This window comes from Coloeus monedula, assembly GCF_965178545.1.
Source record: "Coloeus monedula genome assembly, chromosome: 9".
Taxonomy (NCBI): Eukaryota; Metazoa; Chordata; class Aves; order Passeriformes; family Corvidae; genus Coloeus; species Coloeus monedula.
Window position 1 is genome coordinate 10849456 of NC_138789.1, and position 27269 is coordinate 10876724.

Sequence of the window (27269 nt, forward strand, 5' to 3'; positions counted from 1 at the left end):
TCTGAAGGGGACTGGAATGACTTAATAGCAGATAGGTTTTGCAGTACTGTCCTAGGAATATCCTTTTGTATTCTTTTGCCCTCCGTGCAAAACCGGAAATGTAGTGAATGCACCAGAAAAGGCAAACTTCTATTCCACACTTAGAAGAACTGTATGCTCTGAGGCAGCCTGCACTCGTGCTATTAGTTGCAGTGCTCATAACACAGCAATGCTTGAAGTAAGGTTGCCATTCTTTAAGCAAGATCTTAAAAAGAAAGAAAAAAACCCAACCGAAAAAACAGCCCTGAACATAACTCCCCAGAAGGCATGGTGAGGGTTGGAAGGCATTCAAAGAATCAAAACCACGAGCTGCAGACAGGAAGCAGCTGCTAGAACTCCGTCCCTCCATGCTTGTGTTAGGGTGTCTTTCGGCCTTGAGGACAAAATGAACCAAGAAATGAGCAGGACTGTGCTGCTTGTGCAGTTGGAACTTTCTTGTTTCCTTGTAAGAACAGAGCCATCTAGGGAACCGTTCATGCTTTTGGACTAGCAACTGTAGCCTTGTCAGAGATGTAAAATTTGAAAAATGGCGTTTTAAGCACATTTTTTAAAGTGTACGTACATTTGTATCCATTGTTGGATATTGATTAGTCAAGACTTGCTCATTGTAGTCCAAATAACATGGTATATTGAGTTTTGCAGATTCCCAGAGAGCGTTTGGTTTTGTTTCTCCTTCTTTAATGTTTAGGATTCATGTGTGCAGTTCTGTCAGCTAGTCCCACTGTTCTAGTTCCAGAGTTTGCATTGTCAGAGTTATCACTTCTGATAAAAGGAGTAAAATGTTGCAAATGTTCAGTCTGCAAAAAGAGGAGGAGGTATTTGGTTAGTGAGGCATCCAACCTGCTGTAGATGCTTCACATCTGTAATGTAAACATATGACGTTTAGTGTTGCTTGATGTAAGTTAGAGATGTGAAAAGAAAACAACAGAACTCTTCTTTTGGGTATTTCTAACTTAATGTCAGGTGTTCCATTTTTATTACAAGGGGTAAATATTCTTGGCCTCAACCTGTCCTTTTGGACATCAGGTCATCTGTCCTCATATCTTTCTGAGGGGCTTGGAAAAATTATGTTCTACAAGCTCTGCCTGCCTTCCTGGTGCCTAACTGCCCATCTCACCTCTCCTTTTTACAAGGCTTTGGAGAAAAAGTTGCATCTTCTGTAGCTGTTGATTCCCCAGGGCTTTTGAAGTCCCCGTGGTTTGCATCTCTGTATTTAGCTTATCTGTGAACAGAGCGGCAACACCCAGGAGTTTTTTTGTCTTGGCTATTTTTTTTTGTCTATTTATTTATTTATTTATTTATTTATTTATTTACTCTGGAGAAACTTTCCTGCCCTTTCATTGTGGAGACACTAGAGAAAATGCATGTGGGATGAGACTTTCCTAGGGCAATGCATGTAGGGTATGAAGGTCTGCAATGCCCAGAGCCAGCCAGGCTTCCCCCTGCAGCACAACAGCCCCTCTGAGCTCCTCTCTCGCAGATGGAGCTGAGGCTCAGTGCTCAGCGGAAATGCGCATGACTGCCAAAAGCAGCTTTTATAGCAGTTGTACCCTTGCTGCCTCTGCATGAAAGCATTTGGCACCTGGTTTCAAACCTTTTTTTCACCGTTTCTGGCAGGCTTCTGTCAGTCACAAAGACTTGGCTCGGGGCTGTGAATTTCTCTGCCATGGTTCCCTGGGACAGTCAGTCTGTTTTCCTTACTGCCACTATTCCAGTGCTAAGCCTTGATGGGAAAGAGGGATGAAGTAGTCTTCAGATGTGTTTCCTTAGGATGGAGTTCAGTGGAAATGGAAAAGTGGACATGGACAACAAGAGAGCCAGAATCAGGATGGCTGAAGGTGATGTCAGTGAGAAAACAGGCAGCATCCCGCAGCTGGTGATTACTCCAGTGGAAAGTAAATTTGTGGCTTTCCTTTGGATTGCACCTGTCAGTGCTCTACACCTGAAGCCTGGATTTCATTATCTGAATGAGGTGAAAATCGGGATACAGCTATATGTGAAGCTGTGTGTAATGAAACGCAGACAATTGCATTTCTACCTGCTGGAGGTCTGTCCTGTTCCTAAGGAGGTGTTGGTGCAGGTGCCAAGGCTGTAAATTTTCTTTCATATCTTTGTGTCTGTATGGCTTTGACACTTCAGTGCATGCCACAACAGTATTTTAATACAGGCATATTTGCATAGCTGACATTTGAAACTTGGTTTTTGTTTTTAAGGGCCTGTTACAGGTGCCAGTATGTGAAACAAAGGTTTACTTTTAGGTCATGTTTTTTCTTCTCTCTCTCTCTGTTTCCCCTCCTGCCCTTCCCTTCTTTCCTTTAATTTTAACGAGTTTTCATTCATTTTCCCTTTTCGGAAAGTCTTCATCCTTTCTCCTTCCCTAGAGGCTTGTGGTTTGATTAAAACTAACCTGAACCAACACAGACTACTAACATGGTACTTGAATAAGGCAGATGGAGAGAAAATGTTCAATTTAACTTACGAACACGCTTTACTTGGACTAATATGCTCATTGGATCAGCAGGTGTGTGATCACCCTGGAGTTGTCTGGCTACATGTCTTTTCTTTTTTTCTTTCTTTTTTCTTTTTCATTTTTTAACCAAGTAAAATGGAAATATAGCAGTTCCTAGAGTTCTTTTGGTTCAAAGGTTAGTGATGGATTAGTGTACGGTATTAATACATGTTAATCAATGTATGTTTCAACCGCCCCCCATCCCTTTCTGTGCCAAATGAAGTACTGATCTAAGGTTGTCCAGAGCCTGGTAAACTCTACAGTAGCAAATGATAAACCTTCTTTCTTAATATAAGTCATTTGAGAATATATTTATGTATAGCAATTTCATCTTATCTCTGGGTGACAGACACAATGATGTTTCTCTTTCACCTGCTCCTCACCAGTCTGATGTATGAGTAAAAACAGCTTCATGAAACTCACTCAGCTTGTGGGCATGACTAGCAGTTCTGGCTTTAAAGTGTCCTGGATATGTGGCGCTTAAAATTGGCCTCATAAGAGCCTCACCCCATGATGCAGAAAATGTATGACTTTGTGTTCTCTAGGAACATTGGATTTCTCTATGCATTGGCTTTTTGTTTTTCATGATCTGCCCAGAGCTGACTTTTACTGTGTCTTAGGAAAACACATCCTGATTTAAGTGCCTGCATGGAAGCAACTGCTTTGATGATCTAACCACAAGTGAGTCTTTCTAGGTTTTATTGGCATAAGCTAAGAAACTGTTGCCATCAACACTTGTTGATCACTTAGTATTTTCAGCTTAGGTAAACATCAGAAATACAAATATGGTCGTAGTCCTTACAGCAGCCGTCAGTAGCACGGAATTGCTTGTTTGGGGAGACAGTGAGTTGCAAAATGATTTACTTCTGTTTCTTTTAGAAGTGGAAAAGCACTTTAAAAATGTACTCAATCTGTTATTTAACTGCATGATTTGCAAGTTCTTTTTTAAAGAAAGATTAAAAAGAGACACCACCAAAATACTTTAGAAAGGGACATTTTAAACTCAGACACACTGCTGCTATGGAAAGAAGTAAAATAGTCCCTCTTGTGTACTGCTGCTGTAAGCAGGCACGGGAATATCTGATGTGATTAACTGAAGAGTATGGCTGCAGGAAATTACAAAATAATGTTTTGGCAAGCCATATTAAAGTTCTTACATAAACTGGAGAGTCCGATGTACAACTGTAAGTCAAGTGAAGCCACAATAAATACCAAGCCAAAAAAATGCTGTTAGAGTTATTAATGAAGTAAAGAGTTAATGTACAGTGTGAGACTATTGTTCTTGCCAACAGTGCCTGAAACATGAATGAGTAGCAGAGCCACTAACCAGGGTGTAGGCTGAGGTGTGCTTCCTCCTCCAGGGCTGTAGATCTGAATTTTGTGTCATATTTTGCATAAACTGGCTATGTATTGAAAAACAAACTTGGATATTCACGTCTTCTTGAAGGGAGTGTGACTTTGATGTGACTTCTAAAGACCTGCTTAACCTCTGATGGTGTTAGGCAGTGCAAAGGAGCTGTGCTCGGTGGGCGCAGTGAGGCTTCCTTTTATGCCTGGAAGCCTCTTGCTAATATCTCCCAGTGTCAGGTTCCCTGCAGGAGAATCATGTAGTTACTGAGTTTTTCAGTGTGAAAGAATGTAGTTATTGTGGGATGTTTTGGGGTATAAATATTTTTTTTGTGTGTGTGTCATAGCTGGCCAGAATGTCAATTAGGAATCTTTATTCAGTACCTGTTTTTTGCTGACGGTTCTAGTAGTAGTGTGTGTGTGCAAAGCTCTGCAGCCCTTGGTACATTTGTTGGGTGCAGAGCAGCACCAGGCATGGAATCCTTGTTGTTCTGCACTTTGGACAAGCAAGGAGTGCTATTTTTGCACTTAAACTAAGATCCAGTTAAGCCTCATTCAAACAGGGACATTTGTCAGAATCCTTGCTTTGGAAGAGAACTGGGCAGTCATTTAGGGTTAAACACATAAAAGGGTTTAAAGCTCTGCTGAAAGGAAGAGAGCAAAGCAAAAAAAAAGGCACATGAAAAGTGCAAAATTGAATGTTAGGGACTTTAATGTGTATGGTACATTGTAATTTTTGGAGTTCAGACTTGCACTGTATTAGAGGTCCCCTTGCATCAACTGTAAAGGACTTCAAACTTGTGCTGTTCTGAAAAACTCCTGAGTCTTTCTTTGTCAGTTATTGAAAATCGGACATTTTGCTGCGTTTGATTTTGTTTTGATGAATGACTATTGAAATTCTGTTTCAGGCAACTCAGCCCATAACTACATAACTGCAATTATCCCCATGAACTTTGAAATTTGGGAACTCTTAGTTGTTCCTTCAGTGTCTCAGAACCAAAGAACTGAAATTTCATCTGGGAGGAGAATCTTGCTTTGCCCCACTTTTTGTTGGAGCAAATACGTTTGCATGTATATGATTTGAAAAAGTGTGTTGACCAGAAGTGGTAATTTCATGTACACTTACTGGTGTAAGTATTCCTGATAGTTTATTGGAATTCTTTAGGGAAGCCACAACTGCAAGAAAAATACTCCTTGGTAGACATGGTTCTGTTTCTTGACAGCGCTGTTTTAAGCTGTGGTTTAATAGCAGTGGTTCAGTGGGTAAGCATTATCTTTTATTCTGTGGAAGTTGTATCTGTGTTTTAATCTTAACTAGAGACTGGAGTGCTTAATGGTCTCTGTTCTAAGAGCAGGGAAGATTCTTGTAGTCTTCTGTTGTCTCTAGTCATACAGTTCCTTTCTCTGTCCTTTTCTCTGTGTGCATTTTCTTGTAAATGATTCTCTGGCTTCCTCAGTGTGTGTGGTGTCATCGTGTGTCTCTGTGCCTGCCCCCTCCAAGTTTTCACATCAGTTCCTGAAAAAGTGGTTCTGTTCCTCTTACTTGTAAATCTTGCTTTTGTTTGTGTTCACAATGATAGCTCTGAAATATAATTTAGCAGTACACTTTGGGAATAACATTTGCTAGTTGCCTACCTAAAATTCACAATTTTATTTGTACAGCCTTTTTCCTTTTTTTTTTTTTTTTTTTCGGTTATCTTGAAGCAACTGTAATTAGCTGTGAAGAGTAAGCCATGTGTCTACTGGGTTTGATTATGCTAGATAAGTGAGAATCCCTCTAAGGAAAAGGGTCTGTGTGGGTGGAATAGTTTGCAAAAGATTTTCGTGTGCTGGGAAATACCGTGTTGAAACAAGTAAGGGATATTCAGTTCACCAGACTTGCCCCTCTTTGTTTTGAGAACCCTTAAACCTCCTGTAATTTTGCCAATCAGTGCCACCCATGTGTCAGGACAGATCATTTTGCCATTGAATCCCACAGCATCTTGTCTTGTGTGGCTCAGCGGTCCTTGCAGTTCTGCACTGGGATTCTTGCAGGTGTGCAGAGGCAGGTTCTGGTCTGCTACGGAAACCAGAACTCCCCTGCAACAGTAAGACTTGTTAAAGGAGTCTTTTTCCCTTTTGACCTTTTGATTAATGTGAAATAGTTTTTAATCATTTTGTCATCTATTCAATCAACTTTTATCCACAATTTCTAAAGCTTATTCTAGACCATATTGCATTTCTTCTGTTCATAGGGGAAGTATGTGCCCCACCTTTGATTATGTTAATGGCATATTTATTAGTTTTTATTATTCTTTGTCTTTGCTGTAAGGCAAAACGAAATTTTTTTGTGGCATTTATTTTCACAGCAGCTTAAATGAACTCCAGATATTCCTTTCACAGGATTAATCTAATGTTAATTCTTGATTTTGCTCATCTGCCTATGAAATATGATTCACTGTGGAGGCTTTGTAACTTCAGTTTAAGCTCTGTAGTTTGTGAGATTTCTCTGTGGTTTTTACTTTGTCATTCTGTGCAAACATGTAATTTTCCTTCCTTTGAGAGATGCACTTTTAACTCTCTTTCATGGTCAGGGTAGTCTTGTAATTAGAACTTCAAAAATAAACAACTGAAATGGTAGAGATTATTCCCAAATGCCTGTGAAATGTAGAAAAGTAGAATTGTTGTACTGAATTTTGATACTGCTGATAAAAGCCTTATTTGGAGATTTCTCTTCAGCTTAATTTGGATTTTGATTTGAAAAGATACAGGCTGAAACTTCTGAGGAGTTCAGGGGAAACCTGGTCATTGGAAGTGTGGAAGTTCAGGCAGGGTATAATTTTGGGTCATCTTCTCTCTCTAGCAAATAAGACTTGCATATCTGAGTATAAGAGTAAGTATTTATGACGGAGAGGACATGCTAGGCAGAATCAAAGCAGGTCTTGTGTTAATTCAATTGCCAACAAAACAACTCCGTGTATGTGACCGTGTATGTGTTCTACCCTTACTGATGCTCTCCCTCGCTATCTGTGTAACCTCCGCGGTTACAGGAGTATTCTCTTAGAATGAGATCTTCCAGACTGCTGCCGTATTCCAAAAATGAAGAAGAGTTCAGGGCTTCGTTGTGCAGCTTCGGTTGTGGGGCCGATGAGAGCTGGCTCAGCTTTGGCCCCCGAGGTTGCTGAGCTTTGGCCCCCGGATCGCTCCCAGCCAGTTCCCCCCGGGGCTTCTGCTGCCTTGGCCTTTGGCTCCCTCTGCTGCCCACCGTGCGGCAAAGCTCAAAACCGTTCTTCCTGCAGCTACAATAAGAAACCCAACTGTTCGAGCAGTCTGTAGGATCAAATTTGGTTACAAGTGCATCCAGGTCCAATTGCAAATTGTGTTTGGCACAGCCAGATTTTCTCTGTTTATATAATTTGATCTGAAGTGGTACTGCTGATAATGAAACAATCAAGAACAAAATGTTTTATTGCTTCTGTTCTACAACTTATCATAGTTTCTATTTCCTTCTTCTGCAGGTGATAGAAACACTTTCAAAGCTTTCCCGTACTCCTATTGCATTAGGCACAGGAATAAGGTATGTTACTGCTATAGGGAATGGTGGGAGTAGGGCCTCTTGGTGTGATGCTCCTTGGAAAAGTTGTTACAGGCAGGATAGGTGGTGTCCCCCACTAAGAACTTCTCTAGCTATAAGCCACTTTGCCCAGTGGGCAGCTAACCAAGGCTCTGGGCCTCTGAGGAGTTACAAAAGCTGTCTACTGAAGGGCCTGAGCTGTGTGTCCTGCTCATGGTGAAACAGGAGGTGAACAGAGGAGCAGTATTGCAGAACTTGTGTGATAATCGTGACACATGAATCATAAATCAAGCTGATGCAGTGCTGATTTATGTAAAGACAAATGGGGTTTCTCCTCTTCCTTGCTTCTAGAAAATCAGCAAAATTGGCCAAGTTTGTGAGATTCTTGTTTTCAAAAAGAAACCAAAAAACCCTGAACCAGACCTGAAAGTTTTGACCTTTTTTTTTCCAGTTCAAAAATGACAATGATGTATGTTAGTGGTGATTTATAACAACTGCATGCAGTAGGGTTTGTATTATATTGGGTGTCAATCCACGTAACGAAGTGTAAATACGCATATACTGTTCATCAGAAAAAGGGGGGAATGTATAAACACATTCATATACAATAATCTGGGTGAAAATTTTGGAAATCAAAAAGAAGCCCACTATATGACTGGGCTACTGCTATCTGTAATTAATGTTATTTTTCATTCTGTAGGCCCTTCCCTACAGAAGAAAGTGTTGATGATGAAGATATCTACAAAGGTCTTCCTGATTTAATAGAGTATGTTGTTAATATATTAATTAAAGATTTTGTCTTTCAGTTGCATGCTATTGTTTGTATTGTGTTGTGGAACATATAGTTTTAATGAGAATGGGATATTTATTTCATTTGTAAATATTTTGTTAGTCATTATGCTGACCAGGAAGAATTAATTATGAAAACTTTTTTGAATTATTGTGATACATTTGTGTATATAAAGCAGCATGTTTCATAGAGGCTGCTGGTAGCAAAGTAAATAAAAAATGCATTTCTAAGTTACCTGTCTGTACTATAAGAAAGCTTTCAGAAGATTGCAAGATCACTTGTAAGGGACTCAAAGAAATTGTCTTGAACTTGGAAAGAAAATGCATGTTTGGATCTTAATTCAAGTGGATCATTTCCCTAAGGTCAGTGAAATTCTTCATATGAGTGCATTTACCTCTTCTGGGTAAGTGTTTGCAGGATTGTCAGGATACTCTTATATCCTATGGCTAGGATCTCTCAAGATCCGTGAGGAATCATGTTGGACAAGGGCTAGATCGGAGCTCACTGTTCCAAGGCTCAAAGTTCACCAGCACTCATTGCATGTCATGTGCTGCAATGTGGGAAACAAGCTGCTGTTCACACCAGGGATTTTTTTTTCTTCAGTGCCTGTAAAGAAGGGAAACCTTACCATGATTGGCATTGCTCAATTTATCACTTTCCCTGCAAAGCTTGTCCTCATCTCTGCAGCCAACTGTCTCATAGATAATTGTTTCACTCTGTGTAGCCAAGCGTGCAGAAGGTGGGAGTTGCAGTCTCCTCTGAGACCCAAGTGGGCAAGAGGTGGTGTCCTTATCTCTTAGATGGGGTGGCATTATAACAGTTTAAAAATAATAATTCCACCACTTCTTAAATGGGTATATAAATTCAGCACTGGGAGACAGTCTTTCATTAAAAAAAAAAAGCTAACAAAGCATACCAAAGAAATTGATTTGTAACTCTTCTTGTGCAACTAATTATGAATATTATTAACTGAAATTTAATAGTTGCATGCTGTCTCAATTGTGGAGAAAGCAATTCAAGAATAAGAAACAAATGTGCCATTGAATGATGCAAATGGCCCACATTTTTTAGTTTCCATCAATTATTAGTAAGCTTGCTTGAAATTAATTTAATTGTCCCTGAGTTTAAATGGTGTCTAAAGAATTCAAAATTAATTTAAGTCTTTTTGTCAGAAAGAGCTATAGTAGTTAAATGTTTCTATCCTTACTCTTGCCTTTCTGCTAGCTTTTTTTTCCCTGGAGCAGAGGTGATAGAATGGAGTGTGTCTGCTGCATCTGACATCTGCCAGTGTTTAATGTGAAGTGCTTGCACACCATCACTGCTAGTGGAAATAGAGATGTTGGACTAACCTGTTGTTTTTTACTCTGAAGGATTTCAGTGTTGTCTTCAGCAGGAAAAATCTCAAAATTGTCAGGATATCTGATCCAGTTTCTATATTATTATTGTGACACAACTGCTTTCAACATCTTTTAGAGTTCTTTTGTAGACATACGCTAAGAAATATGAGTGAAAGATATGGGCTTGATATAGCGCTAGCACAAAGTCAGTAACACTCTAGCAGGGCTGATTGTAATGAAATTGAATTAGCCGAGGGTAGAGTTGAGCATTGACTTTCAGCTTTATTTCGGCAGTTTGGGCAACTGGAGGATATCGCTTGTGCATACTCAGTTTCGTTGGACTGTCTGTTTTTCAGTTTGATTTCTTTCTTCATTTTTGTGTAGCTGAAGGTTGCATGAGATGATCCAAATCCTGGTTTATGGTGTGGAGGTACAGTACCTCAGTGCTGACTCTGCAGTCTTTGATGTATTTTACCCCAGTCCTTTCTTCAGGCAGTGTAGTGGTCTGGTCCAAAATACTCATTACTGTTTACCTTCTGTGAGAGAAGAATTAGGAGAAACGCAAAGCAGGCACCAAACTTGAAAGAATATAAGGAAGTTTATTAACAGACCTAAAAGAAGAAAAAAAAAATCATACCACACCTTCAGAACTCTTCTCCTCCCACCACCTTTCTCCCTTCTCCCACTGACAATGTAAAAAGACAACCCTTGAGATGTTCAGTCTGTTTACCACTTCCATAATAACCTTGTTCAGTCCATTTAGGAAGAGGAGTCTCTCTTGCCCATGCTATGAAAACATTATCACAACGAGCCAGCCGCCCAGGTTGGTTCTCTGCTCGCATGTGAGTCCCTTCCCATGACTTGCAGCTTTTCCCACAACTGCTTTTGAGAGTCCACTCTTGAAGTTTTTTGGGGTACAATTTTAAGGTTGAGCCATTCAGAAACAAAAGTTCTCTTCACACATCTCTGGGAGCATTTCATCTCTAAGAACAGAAGCCCTCTTCCTTCCCTGGGAGCAAAGGGTCTTCCTCATCTTCATCTTTAGGACTATCTCTGGGAGCATCTCTAGGAACTGAGGTTTTCTCCTTTCCCGTTTGGAGCAAAAGTCCTCATCTGGTCCATCTCTAGGGACTGAGGTTTTCTCCTTTCCCATTTGGAGCAAAAGTCCTCATCGCTCCCTGTTCAAATTTCTCATGAAATTACAGCTGCTTCAGCATCTGCCTATCTCAGTGCAGGTGCTTTTGCTCTCAAGTACAAGTTAAACGCTCCACCCCCCATGCCTTCATGAAATTACAGCGGGTACTCTGATACATCATAGCTTCACAACAGAATTTCAGCTTTAAGCATCTCCTCTTTCTCTTCCCTCATGTTTTCAGCTCTCCACAGCACTAAAAGGGTTAATCTCACCTAGGCCTTGCAGCTGGAATTTTGCTTATCACTGTCAATCACATGACCTCTGCCGGACATCGGTGCAGCTTCAGCTGAATCTTGGCCGCCCTGGAGAGGGGGAGCCGAGCTGCTCCGGCTGCCCACAGCAGGGCTGGGGGGGGTTCCATGGGTGGAACAGGGCCCATCGGCTCCAGGATGGCCTGGCCTGGCCTGGCCTGAGCAGGGCCTGGGCCGGGCCCACTGGCCCCCACACGGGGCCCGCAGCCACCTGTGCCAGCGCCGGAAACGAGACAGAGCTGGGGGGAGTTTGTCTATTCTTAAGTGTGGATCACAGAGGCGGTCACAGTTTTAAGTGGCTCAAAGAATTGTCCATGTTCAAACTGGCCAGCTGATAGGTTCTGTCAGGTCACAGAGGAAGCTGTAAGCAGCCCTTTGCAAGAACATCACTTCCAGGACTATGCTTGCTAATCCATGACAGGCAGGCAGAACTGTAATAGTGTCTCACATCCCAGTGTAGTGGGATGCCAGGCAATGAGGAGAGGCAGCTCCTCTTCACTGGATGTGGTGAGAAAAGGGTCAAAGAGGCAGCTCCTCTTCACTGGATGTGGTGGGAAAAGAGTCAAAGAGAAGAGGGCAACTGAATTGTAATCTTGTGACAAAACTGTCCTGATGTATTGGTTTTGCTGTCTGGTTTAGTTTCCATGTGGTTCTAAATTAATGTAGTCTTCAGTATTGTGTTGATTTTGTACAAATTTATTTTAAGTTAATTGAGAAAAGAAAATTAATGGACTTAATTTCCCTTAATGAGTTATTTTCATTAGATATTCTATTAATTAATCTGTTTGTTTACTGTAGAAACTTTTCCCGTGAGTAGTCCCTTGTTGAGCTGATGGTACTTTGTGCTGCATAGCTCTTTTTTTCTTGTCTTGTCTTTTCAGTGAAACTGGTGTTGAGGAAGATGAGGAATTGTATGATTGTGTCTATGGAGAAGATGAAGGTGGGGAAGTTTATGAAGACCTAATGAAAGATGAAGCAGCACAGCAACCTGTATGTTTTCCAATTTCTAGCTGCTTTGGAACAATAGCAGTTAACTTTTTGGAAGTTGAAATGATGCCTTTATAGATAGTTTCAGTGACGCTCCTGCTTACTTGCATCTGGAGTTGTTGCATCAGAGCATTATCTCCTGTGTAAGACTTTGCAGGCTGTTTGGGTAAAGGGGAAAACATTAACTATAGTAAGTAAAAAAAAAGTAATTTTTAAATGAATTGCATAATTATTTTGTTGGATAGTTTTGACTAATAAAATTTACCAGCTATTTTAAGAGCAGTTACTGACATTTTCAAGTGTCCTACCTCCAAAATTGTTACAATATTGGGGAATTATTGTGTTTAATATTGTTTCAGCTGTTGTTTGGACAACTAGCCTAACAAGGACAACTGAGAATTGTTTCAAATTTTTAATTTCTTGCTTATTCAACCATGTAGTTTTTGTTGATCATTTGGTTGTCATTATGTTGCAAAGTAAACTGTTCCACTAAGTTTTCTCTAGGAGTAGCTGAACTTCAAAGGCAGCTTTTCTTACCTGTGCTGGTATCACACATTATTTCTTATTCCTTCTTTCCTTTTGTTTATTGCACTCAAATGATAGATTTTTTTGGTACACATAGCAAAATTGATATGTTAATTGCTGCTGAAAGTGTCTGTGTTAGTGATTTCTTTGGGTTAGGTGACCACAAAATTGAAGTAAAAGGTTTTAAGTGGAATCCCAGGATTTTTTTGCATTGCTCATATGAGTGTTGAACAACAAACCCCCAAATTTTGCAAATGTATGTGAACTATTGAGTACAGCAACTTCTGTATTGGGGCAAATACTGCAAACATTTTGAACAGTATTGAGCTAAAGATAAAAAATAGCTGAATGTCTAAATAATGTCAAATTCTAATACTTTATAGAGGATAATAAATTACAGTCAACTGTTACAATGTCTTCTTACTCCTACAAAAGAATTTGGGAATAAATGATACATTTGAGATGAGGGTGACCATCAGATGATGATGCTCACAAGGTACAGTTCTTCTGATAAGGCTGTGTTTTTGCAAAGTGGTTACTTGTGTCTGCATCTGATAAAGACGGAACCTCAATGTTCATTGTGGGAAAATGAAGAACTGCACAAATTGGGTTTTCAAGAGTAATTTCTGAAATTGCTGCACCTGGTAGATGAGTGAGAAGTCATGCTCCGCTTGCAGGAGCTGGTTGTGGAGTCATATGGAGACAGAGAGAAGGGTAAAGGAGATCAGCCAGAACAGTGACCAAGCTTTATGTACCTGTGTGTTTGCAGCTTGGTGTCTTGTTGAGATGGTAGGAATACATTTCCCACTCTAAGGTAGCCAAGCTGTCTAGGAGCTGTATGTGGCTCATGGACAGGGTAAGTGTGGCTTCCTCTTTGCTGTGCTGTGCTTAGCAGGTGTGTCCAGTAGCCTGGCAGCAGAGAGGGAGTGGAAGGAGTCTAACTCTTGAACATACTAGGAGCTAAATATTCAAATTTTAATCTAGAAATTTTGCTCTTCCTAGAGGAGAAAAGTCTTTTGTTCAAAAGCTGAAAGTGTTTTTTCTGAATGGAAAGAACTGTAGTGCTAAATTTCTACTCCTGACTCTCCCTGTATTTGAATAACATCTAGTCATCAGGTCTGTGTGCAGCACAGGGATTCTCTGCACTGGATGAAAATAGGTAAGATAAACCAGGGATATGCTGAAGGATGTTGCAAACTGATAAATAGGCTTCAGAAAGGACGTGATAGTCCTGTTGCTTATAAGATACTGCTTATTGTGTTGTTGGAGAAAACATTTTGGATCAGTTACTGCTTCTAACTGCAAGAGCCTATCCAGTTACTGGTGTCAAACCTCCACGCTGACCTCTGTACCTCCAGATTTTCTGTGCCTTGCTTGACATGAATGGTTCCATATCATCTTCCAGTTATTTACTCTTTTATTTGAAATCAGATTTTATTGAAGCTGTAATGCTGTAAATCCTATCTTGGGTACGAGTGCTTGTAAACTATTTTTATGGAGTCCTGTAATTACTGATAATTACTTCCATGTCCTGTGAGTGGTGGTTTACATGGAAAAATCCCAGGGTCTTGTTGGAGACACACACATACATATACAAGAGCTGAACTTTGAGGTCGCTGCACTTCCTGATCTGAGGACATATTCCTATTGGATCTGAAGAGAAAGCTCCCCTTGAGAAATAAAAATGGAAAACTGTAAATAAGTACAAGGATTAGACTGAATCCAATATTTATGGCAATGTAAAGTTGCTTACATGATTTAGCCCCATTAAGTTTAGTGGAATTATTAACTGCCGAGTGTTTTAAATAGGATTTCTCAGTCTGGATGTAAATTAAATGTGACCTTGTATTTCATCTTCCAAAGTACCTGCTGATACTTCAGTGTTTTATGTCTAAACATTAACTTTTCATAATATTACTTTGATTTTGATTTTACTAAAGTCATCAGCTAATTGAACATTAAAATACTGTTGGTTATTGCTGTCATCTTTGGAGGCTGCAGTACTCAGAGAATGTCAGGAAGCAGTTATCCTAATTGCGTAATTCTAAACAAATAAAACCATTTGTTTTCCATTAGGTGCCTGTTAATGACTTAAACTTGACTCCATTGTAATTGCAGAAATGTCCTGAAAATGACATAAAAAGCTGTTGTCTTGCTGAAATAAAGCAAACTGAAGAGAAGTACACTGAAACGCTGGAATCAATTGAGAAAGTAAGATGCTGCTTTCAGACTTGTAACATGCATTTTTATAGCAGTCTAGAAGATTGACTATTGTAATTCTATGTATATATATTTTTTTCTTGCAGTTTTTCATGGTGCCATTAAAAAGGTTTCTGTCAGCGTCAGAGTTTGATACTGTTTTCATCAATATTCCTGTGAGTAATTGCATATTTAATGAAGAGTTATGAGGTTCATAGTTGATTGTGATATATTTGTTACCGCACAAAATGATTATTTGAAATACAATGTACAGTCTGTTTATGTGGATATTTGTTGATTAAAAAGGATGTGCACTACCAATTTTTTTTTTCTGCTTGAGGGAATAAGGTAGATAAATAGTATTAGTGTGTGAGAGAGTGAATTGCTATAAACTGGAGTATTTTTGATCCTTAAAAGCTAATAATTTCTAGAAGTGAATCTTTGAATAAATGCTCATATTTTAATGATGGTACAAAGTTGCGACTGTTAGGTTACCTATCACTGTATACTGTCTATTTATAGCTGCTTTGCAAATCCTTGTAAGTGCCTTGGCTCTTACATCATTGACACACTTGAAAGTTATCATAACTCACAATCTTGCATTCGGAATCTGGCGCTGGAAAGGATAAGGAAATCCTCTGTGAACTATCTAGGAAACCTTGTATTGAAAACAATAATGGTCTCTGTGATCACTACTTTGTGCCATTTATTTTTGGCTTAATCAAAACAGTATGACAATTTACATATATTTTTAGTTGATAAGTGTTCAGCATGTCTTTACTCTGTTTGACTGTAAAGGAAGAGATCAGAAATGGTCTGAAGCCTCTCTCAACACAGACAAATAAAAGCAATGTTCTTTTATGAGGCCTTTGTAAGGCAAGGGTCCCCAGAGTGTGGCCCATGGGCCACATCAAGCTATTATTGCTTGTAAAATATCACCTCTGTTTTGGCCATCTCTGGCATGTCCAACAGGTTCTTAGGTTGTAGGAGGAGGTGTTGGGGATTTTATTTTATTCTATGAGAACCTGGCCTGTCTGTAAAAATGTTTTGGTTGCTGTTCCAGCATGATCCTGATAGAAGGTAAGTTATGACAGTTATTATACTGATGGTACCTGACCCCTTGCCATATTTGTTCCTCAGTAAAGTTATCACTCTGCCTCTTAATTGCTGTCATGTCCTTCACTTCGAATATTAGTCCAAAACACTGTCACAGATATCAGTAACTAACTTGTCTTCTTGAATTACATCAGCTGCCTGTAGAGATCCCTTTGCTTTTGAACTTACATTTTAAATTTATATTGTCTTACATTAGTATTTCTTACTCATTGCAAATAAAGCCATGATGTGTCCTACCTAAGCTACTGTACACCTCTTTCCTAAGGCTCTGTGTGCCCAGGCGTATTGACATGTTTTTTGAAAGACCTAGTTCCAGTCAGTGGAAACACTGCACAAGGGTACAAAAAGGGCTTGAATGCTGTAAGCACAAACAGGAAGGTCAGCCCACTCACTACTCCTTAAAGGTGTGTAAGGGGATCGTGTAAGAGTAAAAAGAACAGAACCTGTTTATTTTAAACTAGGGAGACACACAGTAAATGGTTACGTTTGGGTTGTTTTATTTTTCTTATTGTTGTCAGCATTCAGTATTCTGCTGTTAGAAGATGCTGCTTGTTTCCAACTTCAGGAGCAGTTCATAGGCATCCAATAACCTTAAAAGAAATACAGGACTTGGCTTAGCCAAAAATATTTGCAAACGCTTTGTCTGCTCAGACCTTGTCTGTGTGGCAGTTCCTCAGCAGGAAGGCTGGAAGGCAGTGGAAGCTTGTTTTAAACTAAAAATAGCTGTTACAAAGAGTTCTGCAGCAGAGTGAGATGTGAAGAGCAAGTGCTGTGTTCTCAGAGCAGGATGGATTTTCCTCTGTGAAGGGGTTTTGGTGAAGGATTGTTTCCTTTGGGTGATGTTACAGTCCTTAAATAGACTCTAAAAGATGCTTGCTGGATCAACTGCTGATATCAAAATACTTTATTTTGTAGAAAAAACCTCCAAACCAGTTACCCCAAATTACTCACCAGTCTAAAGAGAGTGCCTTTCACTGGCACTCATATTTCTGAGTTTTGTTCTTTAAAGTGAATGTATGGTTCTATATTTGTGTATGGCTCTATATTTGTGTCTGTATACATCTGTCTATATTACATATATATATGCCTTTGTATGTACATCTGTCTATGTGTGCATCCCTATATAGATGCACTTATATGTGCACCTGTGCATGCTTTTGAATTATATATATGGACATACAGAGAGAAAGAGAGATGAACCTATGTGTAACACATACTGACGTGTTGGAAAATTCATTAACTTCAAATGATGATAACATCAGTTTAGTTTAAAACCTGACTTTGAATTAGAGATAGAAACCCAAAAAGACCCATTGTCCCCTTAGCATTAAGCTGTTTTTCAGGGATATTGCTTAGTTGAGTCCCTATGTGCTCCTTAGAAAATGTGCTCCTGTTCCCACTACATTAATTAGGAAGAATTTCTGTAATAGTGTCTGTCTACTGCAACTGAAAATTCTGAGGATAAGGCCATACAGTTGCTAGCGACTGAATTGGATCTGTTTCAAGATTCTGCACCCTCATCAGTGATGTGGTTGACCCTGTATATACTGTTAGTGTGAAGTGAAATGTTTTAACTTAGTTCTCAACTCAATATTGAATATTATTTTTGTAGTATATAATTTCTTGCATTAAATCATCTTCTATGGCTTGCTCTTTTAAACAGTTCTCTCTTTTTCATTCCAGTGGTCTGTGTACTACTTAGTTATCCAGATTTCAAAACTTCTCAACCTGTTTTGACTTAATTTATTGTGAATTCTCTGACAGTGTCCATACAGTGTTAAGGCTGATGCAATGTCTTGTAGTTTAGGTATAATAGTGTATAAGCAAAGGAGAGTTGCAACAACAATCAAAGAGCAAATCTTTCTGCAATATTCTTTTCTTTCTCTCAGACATTAGTTATGTGCTGTATTGGGAAACTCATTATGATTGCAGTTAATTTAGCATTAGGACATCACTAATTGACCAATGTAATGTACAAAACTAATTTTTCACAGCTCAGGGACATGAATCATTACTTCATCTTGTCACTAAAGCATTTACTTGACTTGCTTAATTTTAAAATTATCATTATAAATTGAAGGTGAATTAACAGTGCACATTCTAAGCTAGAATAAATTAGTCTCTAATAGGTAGTTCTTGGAGTTTAGTTTTTCTTGTTGCACTATACAGAAAATGTGCCAAACCTTGAAATTAGATTCTATTCTCAAATAATCTGTTTTTCAATGTATTGAAATTAATGGGTCTAACATGAAATAATTTATTTTTATATTCAAAGCTTTAAGCCATTCTGTTTTTATAAAGCTTTTCCCCTCCCCATTACTGTTTTTAAGGATTTGGTGAAAATTCACAGGAATCTTACACAGGACATCAATGATTCCATTGTTAACAAAAATGGTCAGAACCTGTATCAAATTTTTATTAACTACAAGGAAAGGTAAGATTTAAACACTCTTACTAATTGTGCTAATATGTGCTCAATTTGGTATTTTACTGTATTTTTGTTTGATGAATATTACTGAAACAGGATTAAATTCAATGTAAGTATACTTATTAAGCTAGTTTTGGTGTTTTGAGCCTGAAAGTCAAAATGCAACCTATTGTTTTATGACCCCTCCCTCTTAGCCCAGTTTTGGCAATATCATTACTTAGACAGGTAACATATATCTTTTTAAGGAAACTTAAATATCTTATTATACACAGCATTTTTTTTCATGCACACAATCCCAGATATTTTATAGTATGTACTAGTATTGTTTAACAGATTAAAAAAAGGGTATTTATTAGGGATATTTCAGATTAAAGAAGACAAAGAAGTCATAAATGGAAAGACAAGAAAGCAGATGTAGAAGAGAGAAGAGACTACGGTCTTGCTTTACCCTGAGTCAAAGGTGGGACTTTAAAGGCCCTTTGCCTTCAAGCTCTGAAAATCAGCCAAGCTGATAACAGGATAGCTGTGGCAACATGCCATACCCTGTGGGCTAATTGCCAGTTTTTTTACCAACCTTTTCATATTGTTCCTTCTGCCAGCACTGAACAGCTGTTGGACTATATAGATTAATTTATATACCTATGGTACTTGGCTGAAAAACACTTATTCTGTTGGCTACATTGCTGACCTGTCTTAAAGTAACCCTTGGGTTTTTGGTTAAAAATTAGGTCCTTCTGGGAGCAGAGTGGGAAGGACGTAGGGGAGCTAATTGGATTTGCTTCAGGGTGATGTGTGAAGGAGGATTATTGCAGTAATAATTGGTGTGTGAGAAACTGGACAGCAGCATCCAAAGAATGGTAGATGGGACAATTTTCCAAGGGAGGAGGGTGTCCCAGGCTGCCCATAAACTGTCCTGCTTTCAGAGACCCTCTGTCTCAGCTTCTAGTTTGGAGCAGGACATAATTATTTCCCAGGCTGTTAAACTTTCTGCTGCTGTAGGAGGGAATCAGGGGACAAGGAGTTGTTCTGGAAAATGCTTATCTTTCAAAAGTTGTTCTGAAATGTGTGCCAGAAGAGGAACAAAGGGCACTGAGAAGAAATACCAAGTTTATATTATTAAAAAAAGGGAACAGAGGTTGATGCAGTGTCTGAACCATACAGTGATTACAAGTAATCAGAAATGATACATTTTAAATCAGTGTCATCACCTTATTATGAAAAAAAGATTTAAATAAAAGGGTAAAGGTTAAGTGACAGTAGAAGAAATTTAAGAGACCTCAATGGAAGGATTGTAGGAACCCACCAGAAAGGGTTTGAAGCATATGGAAGAAATCACCTCAAGAAACTGATGAAAAGGTGAAAGAAGAGAGCACTCTTGGCACTGGAACTAGCAGAAAGAAGCACTCCACACAGAAGCAAGAAACTCCTGTCATAAAACCAGGCTCCTTCAGAAAGCATTGCTTCACTTGACATCTATTGAAAATTTCTTGAGATTTTATATGCTGTTATTTTGATCTGAGAGCTCACACCTGATAGAAACTGTTGGCAGATCAGTGTGGATAACCTACAAGTTCTTTAAAGGATGGCTGTAATTAATCCTAGTAAGCCTGTGCTCCAGATTTTATTCATTACAGCCTTGGAAGTCTACATTGCTGTAAACACTACAGACTGTTCTGTTCAACAGAAATTTTGCTTCTTTTTAATGAATCCTGTATTGATCAGAATGTATTTATATATATATGTGACTGTTAAAGGAAATGCATGATTTTAGGCCATTTTGAAAGTAGAGCAAAACTGTTCTCCTGAATAGTCTTCATTCATTCATGCTGCCCATTTGAACACATGGCTAAATTCTATCCTTGCTTATTTAAGCACTGATCCTTTTGAAAGAAGGATTGTGAAAAAATGATCAAGGGTTGTTCTTGAATAAACAAATGTTCCTTTTATCCTTCCTCTTGCTTTGATTTAGGTTGGTTATTTATGGACAGTACTGCAGTCAAGTGGAGATAGCGATATCGTGCTTAGACAATATCTCTAAGACAAAAGAAGACGTTAAATTGAAGTTAGAGGTATCAGTATTTTTTAACATAAATATATATGTACACACACTATACCATGTGTTTCTCTGAGTATGTCCTGCTTTCACTGAAGTCAAAACCTTTATGATGACAAAACTAGCTGGGCTGATAAGTGAATGTGTTTCTCTTCATTCTTTTGGAACCTCTGATCAAATGAAAATGTGCTCCATATACAAAAGCGCACAGCCTGGTCCTGAAGTGAAGGGAGTTTTGCCACTGACATTAGCAGAGTTAGGGTTTTCTTTCAGGAAGTGACCATCAGTGATACCCTTCCATTTATCAGGATATCTCAGCTAGAACACAGAATTGCAGAACCACAGAGGTTGGGAGCGACCTGTAGGCTGAACAAGCCCTTGTCCCATAGCCTCAGGGTTGTCTGCCATGACCCCTGGGTCCTTTCTGCAGAGCTGCTCCCTACCTGCTCAGCCCTCAGGGTTAGCATGTCCCTGGCTAGTGCCTACCAGGTGAAGGACTTTGCTTTTGCCTTGTTGCCTTTGTGTGAGGTTTGTGCTGGACATGCCCTGATAGGTGTCAGCTGCACCTCTGAGCTGTGCTGTCTGCAGACCTGCTGTGAGTGTCCTGTGTCTTTTGCTGCAGATCAGTGCCAATGGCATTAAAGCGCAGGAGGCCTTGGACAAAGCCCTGAAGAGCTCTGTTTGCAGCTGTCCCTCAGGTAGTGCAGGAAACATTAGTCACTGCACTTTTTGAGCCTCATAATCCAGTCAGTTTTTTATAGACCTGGAGCATAACATCCCAACCTGGATATTACAAGATGAAGCCTTGGAAAAGTCAAGGTAGACTCTCCCCACCCATTCAAAGATCTAGCCATTTCATCGTGGAAAGCAGTCAAGTAGGTCAAGCATTGATTTACCATGGTAAATCCATGCTGGATATTCCCCATATTTCTTCTTCATGTGTCCAGATACTGCTTCCAAGAGGTCTTGCTCCACAATTTTTGCAGTGAAGTGCTGAAGTGAGACTGACTGGCCTGTAGTTTCCATGATTACCTTTTGCCTTTTTTTTTTTTTCCTTCCCCATAGGTATATACATAGTTATTTTTTTTACCTGTATGGGATGCCTAATTTCTGTTCCCTTTGTTCTACTCTCTCATGCATGTTGAAACATCTAAGAACAAGTGACTAGATGCAGGCTTTGTTTAGTATTGCCGTATCAACTGTTTTTCCTCACTTTGTTGATATTATTTATCATAAGGTTAATATAGTTGCTTATATGTCACTGAATTTTCATATATATCACTTAAATAATTTTATTTTCTAACTCTATTGTCTTACGTTTTCTTCTGCTTTGAACTAGGAATGTTCCAAGAGGGCCAATAATGGGAAGTTTACATTGCGGGATCTCTTAGTGGTTCCAATGCAGAGAGTGCTGAAGTATCACCTACTGCTCCAGGTATCTTACTTTTGAAATTTAAGGGGGCTGAGAGAAAAATGTGAGTGTTTATCATCAGTGGGTTGTAAAAATGAAAGCTAAATGTCCTTATCAAAGGAAGGTGATTGACACTTACCTAGATAGGTTATGAAATAAAATTCAGTCAAGTGCAGGGTTTCTCTCAGAGATCATTTCTTAGAGCTGAAGCATATCTGGGGGAAATCGAATAAAACATGATTGTTTCCTCAGTATCTGGACCTTTCATTGTTGGTGTGTTTAAGATGGTTGGTAGTACCAAACCATAATCATGGTACTTGGAAATGTGAACCATTACCCCCCAAAAGAGGCAGCTGGGCAATCCATACAGCATACATTTAAGGTACTTCTTTGCTGTCATAAATTGCAATTAAGCCATATTTATTTTGAGATGCTGCTTGTTATAACCCACAAAGCATTAGCTTTTGCAGTTAGTCCTGTAATAAGGGTGGAGAGTCTTATAAATTTAATTTGATAGCTGTGCCGGGAGACTCATTAGTTCAGCTGCAAAGAAATGTGTTACTATATTAGACTGTCAGCCCTGCTGATGCTTGTAAAATGTCATTTTAAAAAGATCTACTACTTATATATGGAGTATAATTTTGAGTCTGCAGAACAACATACATTTTGTAATATTAAATTTTTGAAATACTTCCATAAATGAGTCATCAATATGTTGATCAATGCAAAATTGGAAAAAGCAAAACGAATGGTATGACTTCTTTTAAAAATCCCATGGGATCTGACTCATGATTTTATAATCAACATGTATATTCTGGGAAGATGATATACAATGTCACTATGCTCTGTGTAACACTGTCTATATGTTGTACAAGAAAAATATTTTACAGACTTGGAAAGAAAATAATGAGTAAATTATTAGAATTGTAATGCAAATGTAAGTATTAATTATAATTATAAATAATAATAATTATTAATTGTAATATGAGTATAAAAATACTATTTAATTTCTTACGATTTTACTAAGTTATGTGAGTGGAAATGTATTATTGCCTCAAATTATAAAGAAGAAATGACCTGTTTCCCCAAGAGGTTACACTTCCGCTTCATAAAGCCTAAGAAACCTGTATTTTCCACATGGGAAGTGACTAAAAGAATTCTTTGAACGTGTAAATTTGTATGTTTTCTGAGTCAGCTTCCTCTTAGGTATAATGAGACAGTGACTTTTAAGCTGTGCATGCTTCAGCTGAGGTTTTACTGCCAGCATGGATCCCTGTCTGTGGACAAGTGCATGCTTTGGAAGAGGATGAAATACCATGTAGCTATGTGTAAATGAACTTGTGTTGTTTACCTGGGCTTCCAGCATGCACATACAGTAATGATCTGATTTGCCAAGTTTTAAGCACTAGACAGACTAAATTCACTTCTCGTGATGGTTCATTAGCAACTAAAGTCAGTGTTTAGACTGTACAGCAATCATTCCTAAACACTTGCCAATTAACTGCAATAGGCCCCACTCACTGACAGGCTGCTCACTGTGGGGATGAAAATGCCTATTCTTGGATTGTATTTTCTGCTTTATTTTTTGGGGGGTGGGGATGAGCAATGATGATTTCAATTTAAAAAGTGACAGACATTGGGTGGAAAGTTTCAACTGCTTTGTCCACAGGAGCTGGTAAAGCACACTGCTGATCCCATGGAGAAGGCAAATCTAAAACTGGCACTTGATGCAATGAAGGTGAGTGTTTATGGCAGTGAAGGATTTATGTCTGCTGGCAGTTAGAATGGTAGCTCAGAACTGTATTTCCTGGAGGAGATCATGTTCTTCACATTTCAAACATGTTTTCACAGGTTCCTGTGAGCTTTCTATGTCATGGCAAGTATAAAGATGAGGGTTTTGTTCAAGTCTGGGAAACAAGTTCAGTAGTTTTCTGAAGCAGAGGGTTTGTGAAATGGAACTTCCCCATTTCGGGTTACTTTTGCATTTGCTGAAAAACAGGTGTTTCAATCATGTTAGTCTTGCTTCTGAAATTTAGAAATATTTCTACTACTGTAAGCCAATTTGAATCAAGGTCAGTAATTTCCCAGTGTGATGGACAGCTATCTTTCTTTACAAGACCTTTTTCTGTCATCCTAATATGATCTCTGTGGCTTTACCTTTGAAAGCAGTAGCATCTTTCTGGAGGTAGGGTACCTGTCACTATACAATCACCTGCAAGTGGTACAAACAAATACTTCATAGGCTAGCTTTATAGAATAGCTGTGCTGCCTTGTGCATAAGGTAATATGTGTTCCTCTGCACAGCTTCAGAAACAAAGCACAGGTCTGCTTCACTTGGCTTCAAGATGGTGGCATTCATGTGTTGGAATTGCGAAGTTTTTTCTAGTCTTTGTGGGGAAAGGAGCCAGTGTGACATAAATTATATCTCCCGTTGTAATCTGTATGTTCCACAGTAGATGCTGAAGTCAGACTAAGTTAGTTTTGGGTCACACAGCTGTCTCCTATTTTGTGACTGCCTTGAATGCCTGGAATACAAACCAGCTCACAAATGAGATTTTTAGTTCCCTATTTTGTTATCCATTTTTGTGCAGTGAGTGTAGAGGGATGGACACCATGATAATTTCCCTCGGAGAGGTGCCTGAAAAGAGGTGGCACAGTGTTTCATCCATCTAGTAGCAAGCCATGCATCCTGGTTGCTGCTAACTGGCTAGGAAAATAACTCTGTTTTATATTTACTCCTGCTTTTTCATTCCCATTTGCTGGCTTTCTTCATAGTTGGTGTCTGTTGGACTGAAAAATCAAAGAAATCTCTTGCCAGAGTGGCTGTGGCAGATACATGCTGGCTGGCAGGATGTAACCAAACAAAATATCACAAAACCTCACCCCCACCCTCTCCAAACCCACAAACCCCCTGAGGTATGAGCGTCTTTCCTTTAGGTTGCAGCATTGTTCCCATTCTGATTTACTGTAGTCCCTGCCACTGTAGTAGAAATAACAGTGTAGCATTGGTGTTTTGCTCATAAAAACCCTGGTGTCTCTGCTCAAAAAGAAAATGTCTTTGGAAAAACTGCTAGCAAAGTGGTACTGCCCCCCAGGAAAGACAGTTCTTGGTAGAGTTATGCTGTTGGATTTCCTTTAGCAGCAAGAAAGGACATTATTTCATTTCTAAGCTAAGTCTTTAGGACTGATGTGAGTGTATCCTGCACAGATCCATTTGGGAAACTAGCATAATGACTGCAGCTATTCACAGATTCTGATTAAAAACATCTTAGGAAGAAGATGTATTTTCCTCCCACCCTCTGAATTTGTGACTGTGTTGAAGGGATACTGTAAAAGCAAGTTAGGAAGATGAGAATGCCTTTTCCAACTGCTGCTCTCAGCATCCCTGACCTTACCAATTACCTTTTCTGCTCACTCCTCATCTCTAGCCATAAACAGAGAAACCCCAGCAAATTGTCACTATTACTCAAGCATGTTCAGAGCATTTTAAAGCCTTCAGTGAAATGTGTACAGTACATGTTCTGGTAAAGGGCACAATAATGATCTCTGTGACTTCAGGTAGTATATCCCTTTTAAAATCTGCTGTGTAATGGCTTCTCTCTGCTGTGTGACAGTAAGAGCAAAATCCCACTACTGGGGCCACAGCTTTTTCTCTTCTGATAAGCACCCAGGTTTATGATTCGTTTACATTCTGCTTTTGAGTTGCCTTATAGATGTTTTCTACTATAGTCTCTATTTTTTTCCTATTTACCTCAGATATGGGATGTTGACTGCTTTTTCAGTAGTGTGCTGCATAAATTATATTTCCATCTTTAATCTTGAAAATAAGACACTAAAGAAATTCAGAAAAAATCAGCTCTTTTTTTAGCATTTATTACTTGTTTCCCTCTTTCTTGATACTAAATTCATGTTCCAATAGATACCATGAAGAGTGTTGTAAGTATTATTGAAGATATGCAGATACTTTTTTCCTTCTTTATTTAGGCATACGTATTGGTAATTCTTGAATGATAAAGAGAATTTCAAGAGAAATTACTAAATATGTAGTTAAGTCAAAGATAAAATTAGAAATAAACTTGTCAAAATAATGTATTAAAGCAGTAAAATAATGTATTAAAAATGTATTTTTGCTATTAAAAAGGTTTTTTTTTTTTTCTCCCTTTTGCTTGTTGGTACTCTAGGACTTGGCTCAATATGTAAATGAAGTAAAGAGAGATAATGAAACTCTTCGTGAAATTAGACAGTTTCAACTATCAATAGAGAATTTGGTATGTAATGTTTTTAATTTACATACAATTTTTAAATCACTTGTGATCAAAAATATTGATAGATGTATTTTTTCCTCATTTCATATGAGTTTATAGTATTCTTGGTAATATTTAAGTATAAGTATGCTTGATTTAGAATGACATGGGTATTAGAGTGCATAAATTTCTGCTTTTCTGGCTGTCAGTAGTTAAATATATTTGCATAGTTAAAGGTTGTACAGTGACTCTCAGGTGTTCTTGTAATGGGACATCCTTTCCCGTTTGAAGACAAAAATAGAATGGACTGGTTCTTTATAGTATGTAGTTTAGATGGTAGTGAGGAAAAGATGTTTGCTGGTCTGAAAAGTCGTTTTTTGGGGTAAAATAAGTGAGTGGTCTAACATTGGAATGTGTTGTTATGTTCATACTTTTGCTGTATGGAATCATACATTCTGCTTCTGTTTCAGAACCATTCCCTCTTACAGTATGGGAGACCTCAAGGTGATGGGGAAATAAGGATAACAACGTTGGACAAGCGTGCAAGGCAAGACAGGTGATGGCATACCTTGTGGTGTTTGCTATTGAAAACCTGTTAAGTAACTCTTTGTAGATTTGAAGCCAGCCCATTGCTTCTTGGGGGCTTTCCATTCCAGTGGGCATTCACTGGGCCTACCATTTACCAAGTGAATGTGCAAAGTTATGAATGGAAAATTAGTTATTACATTATTATTTAAGATCACTGAGTCCCTTACAAGGAGTCGGTCTTAATCAAAAATACTTTCAGTGTTGGTTGTTTTATTAGCCAGTAGTTTAGCTCTTTGTCTTCAAAATTTAAGTGCTGCTGGCAAAAGTGTGTAAAATAAGACTTTTTGGTGTTGGCTTTCTGGAGTGTTTTTAACCATCTCTGTATTGTATTTTCATAGGCATATCTTCTTGTTTGATCTAGCTGTCATTGTTTGCAAACGGAGGGGGGATAATTACGAAATGAAGGAAATAATAGATCTTCAGAAATACAAAATTACAAATAATCCCACTACTGATAAAGAAAATAAGAAGGTAAATATATGTTGCTAATTCACATAAAATGCTTATTTTTACAAGAATTTGAAGCATTTTGCAGGAGTTTAAAATGTAAATACAATTTCTTAGTGAATATTTAGAAGTTTCAACTTTATTTTGATACAATTAAAATGTTTGAGTAAGTCATTCTAAGGGAACACAATAATGTGTCTTGCTGTTCCCAAAATTAATGAATTAAAGAATATACAAATGCTTTGTTATT

At 38.6% G+C, this 27269-nt stretch overlaps 1 protein-coding gene across 1 annotated transcript in view; it reads left to right on the forward strand.

Moving 5' to 3' along the window:
- VAV3 (vav guanine nucleotide exchange factor 3) overlaps nucleotides 1-27269 on the forward strand; it is a gene marked incomplete at both ends in the record, with an annotated part of 150443 nt that overhangs the window by 47134 nt on the left and 76040 nt on the right. Inside the window, 12 exons of the mRNA XM_082286879.1 lie at nucleotides 7393-7451; nucleotides 8149-8214; nucleotides 11903-12011; nucleotides 14652-14744; nucleotides 14840-14908; nucleotides 18179-18282; nucleotides 20246-20345; nucleotides 21669-21764; nucleotides 23410-23478; nucleotides 25922-26008; nucleotides 26455-26540; nucleotides 26911-27043. Of these exons, the coding sequence (XP_082143005.1) occupies nucleotides 7393-7451; nucleotides 8149-8214; nucleotides 11903-12011; nucleotides 14652-14744; nucleotides 14840-14908; nucleotides 18179-18282; nucleotides 20246-20345; nucleotides 21669-21764; nucleotides 23410-23478; nucleotides 25922-26008; nucleotides 26455-26540; nucleotides 26911-27043 (1071 nt within the window). The remainder of the gene's footprint in view (nucleotides 1-7392; nucleotides 7452-8148; nucleotides 8215-11902; nucleotides 12012-14651; nucleotides 14745-14839; nucleotides 14909-18178; nucleotides 18283-20245; nucleotides 20346-21668; nucleotides 21765-23409; nucleotides 23479-25921; nucleotides 26009-26454; nucleotides 26541-26910; nucleotides 27044-27269) is intronic.